Source organism: Aegilops tauschii, chromosome 4, assembly GCF_002575655.3.
Source record: "Aegilops tauschii subsp. strangulata cultivar AL8/78 chromosome 4, Aet v6.0, whole genome shotgun sequence".
Classification (NCBI taxonomy): domain Eukaryota; kingdom Viridiplantae; phylum Streptophyta; class Magnoliopsida; order Poales; family Poaceae; genus Aegilops; species Aegilops tauschii.
The window spans coordinates 481001429-481002948 of NC_053038.3; the positions used below are offsets into that span (position 1 = coordinate 481001429).

At 59.2% G+C, this 1520-nt stretch overlaps 1 protein-coding gene across 1 annotated transcript; it reads right to left on the minus strand.

Moving 5' to 3' along the window:
- Positions 1-309: 309 nt before the first annotated feature.
- On the minus strand, positions 310-980 carry LOC109770418 (uncharacterized). The gene has a single exon (XM_020329118.3). The coding sequence runs from the start codon at positions 838-840 to the stop codon at positions 496-498; it is 345 nt and encodes a 114-aa protein (XP_020184707.1). The 5' UTR covers positions 841-980; the 3' UTR covers positions 310-495.
- Positions 981-1520: the final 540 nt, after the last annotated feature.

Consider the following 1520-nt stretch of genomic DNA (forward strand, 5'->3'; position numbering starts at 1 on the left):
TCCAAGAGATCTAAATAATATTTCGCTACAAATACGTGCAAAGTGCGTAAGCAAAATCCAACTTGCGTCTTCATCGAACCGCCTTTTTCTCTCAGCGACGCATCATCCTAACCTCAAAAAGGGAAGAAACGCGGAGAAAAGTAAAGTTACTATGCTGCATCTCATGCTACAACGTGACCACGCCTACATTTTACATACACGGAAAGCGAATATTCATCTCGTGAAGAACACGCTACACACGTCGCATTTGACGACACTGACTGAAAAGTTTCTCGACTTGGAAAGCAGAGCCCATGGAAGGAGATAATGTAACAAATGAAATAATTCTATTAATAATGACCTCGAGCATACAGTATGTAGCAAGATAACATGGCAATGTCATGTCATGTCACTCTCTCCGCAGCCTCTAAAAAATGAATCTCGTTGTATAAACAACAGTACTACTAATGAAAACAGAGTGGCACTCCCGCGGCGGTCGAGCGAGGACCGCTGCATCTAGAACATGACGGCGGCGGCGACGGCACCGGCGACGGCGACGAAGCTGACGGAGGAGGCGTAGACGGTGGAGCTGGCGGGGGTGGTGCCGCTGGGCGCGCCGGCAGGTGCGCCCGCGGGTGCTCCGGCGACCGCGGAAGGCGTCATCGCGGAAGGAGCGCCGGTGGGGGCGTCGGTGGGCGGGGCCGGGGGAGAGGCCATCGGGGACGGCGCGGATGCGGTCGGGGGCGACCTCGTCGGGGGCGCCGGCAGCGGGGCCATCTTGGGCGCCGGCATGGGACCCTGCGCGGCGGCGGCGATGGCCAGGAGGGCGACGATGGCGGCGACCACGGCGAAGCGAGCCATTTGGTTGGTGCTGGTGGGCGGAAGGAAAGCTGGCTGAGCTTCGCAGACGACGGACGGAGTGCTCTGGCCGGCTCTCTGTGTAGAAGCTGTGGGAGGGAGAGGTGTGCTGCGCTGCGAGTTGTGAGTTGGAGCGGGGGAGAGGCCGCCATTTATAGCGGGAGAAGCAAGGGTTTAGCCGATGGCGCGTCATTAGCGGGGTCGCTGTCACGCGGCGTCGTGCGAGACACTCTGCGACGAGACCAGGCTGCCTGTGAGCGCAGGGTTACCGTTAGCGGCGCTGGCCATGTCGACAGCGGCACCGCGTCGCGGGGTCCAACGGCTAGCTCGGGGGCCACGTGGTTTGTTGGATCGCCAACGGACGCGGTGGATCCATCCGGGACTTCCCGTTGGGATCGACGTGACGTGATCCTTTGGGCGGTGGGCCGGCCGGACGGGCGCCGACTAGCCGTTGTGGTAGGTTCCGTCGTTCAACGGCCGGGAGGAGGTGCTGTCCAGGCAGATGGCACGACAGAAATATGAATAGAAATTATACGTGGTCCAGTCTCGGGCGGCGCGATGATTCGCGAATATTGTGGCCATGTGATCGACCGTTTGTTTGTCTGGAAAACGTCATGTGAACGGTCGTACTGTTCGCAGCATATACGGCTGGACCGCGTTCGCACGGTGACTGGCCGAGTAAA

Coding starts and splice junctions, on each gene's coding strand:
- LOC109770418 (XM_020329118.3), bottom strand. CDS start 840: ATGGCTCGCTTCGCCGTGGTCGCCGCCATCGTCGCCCTCCTGGCCATC.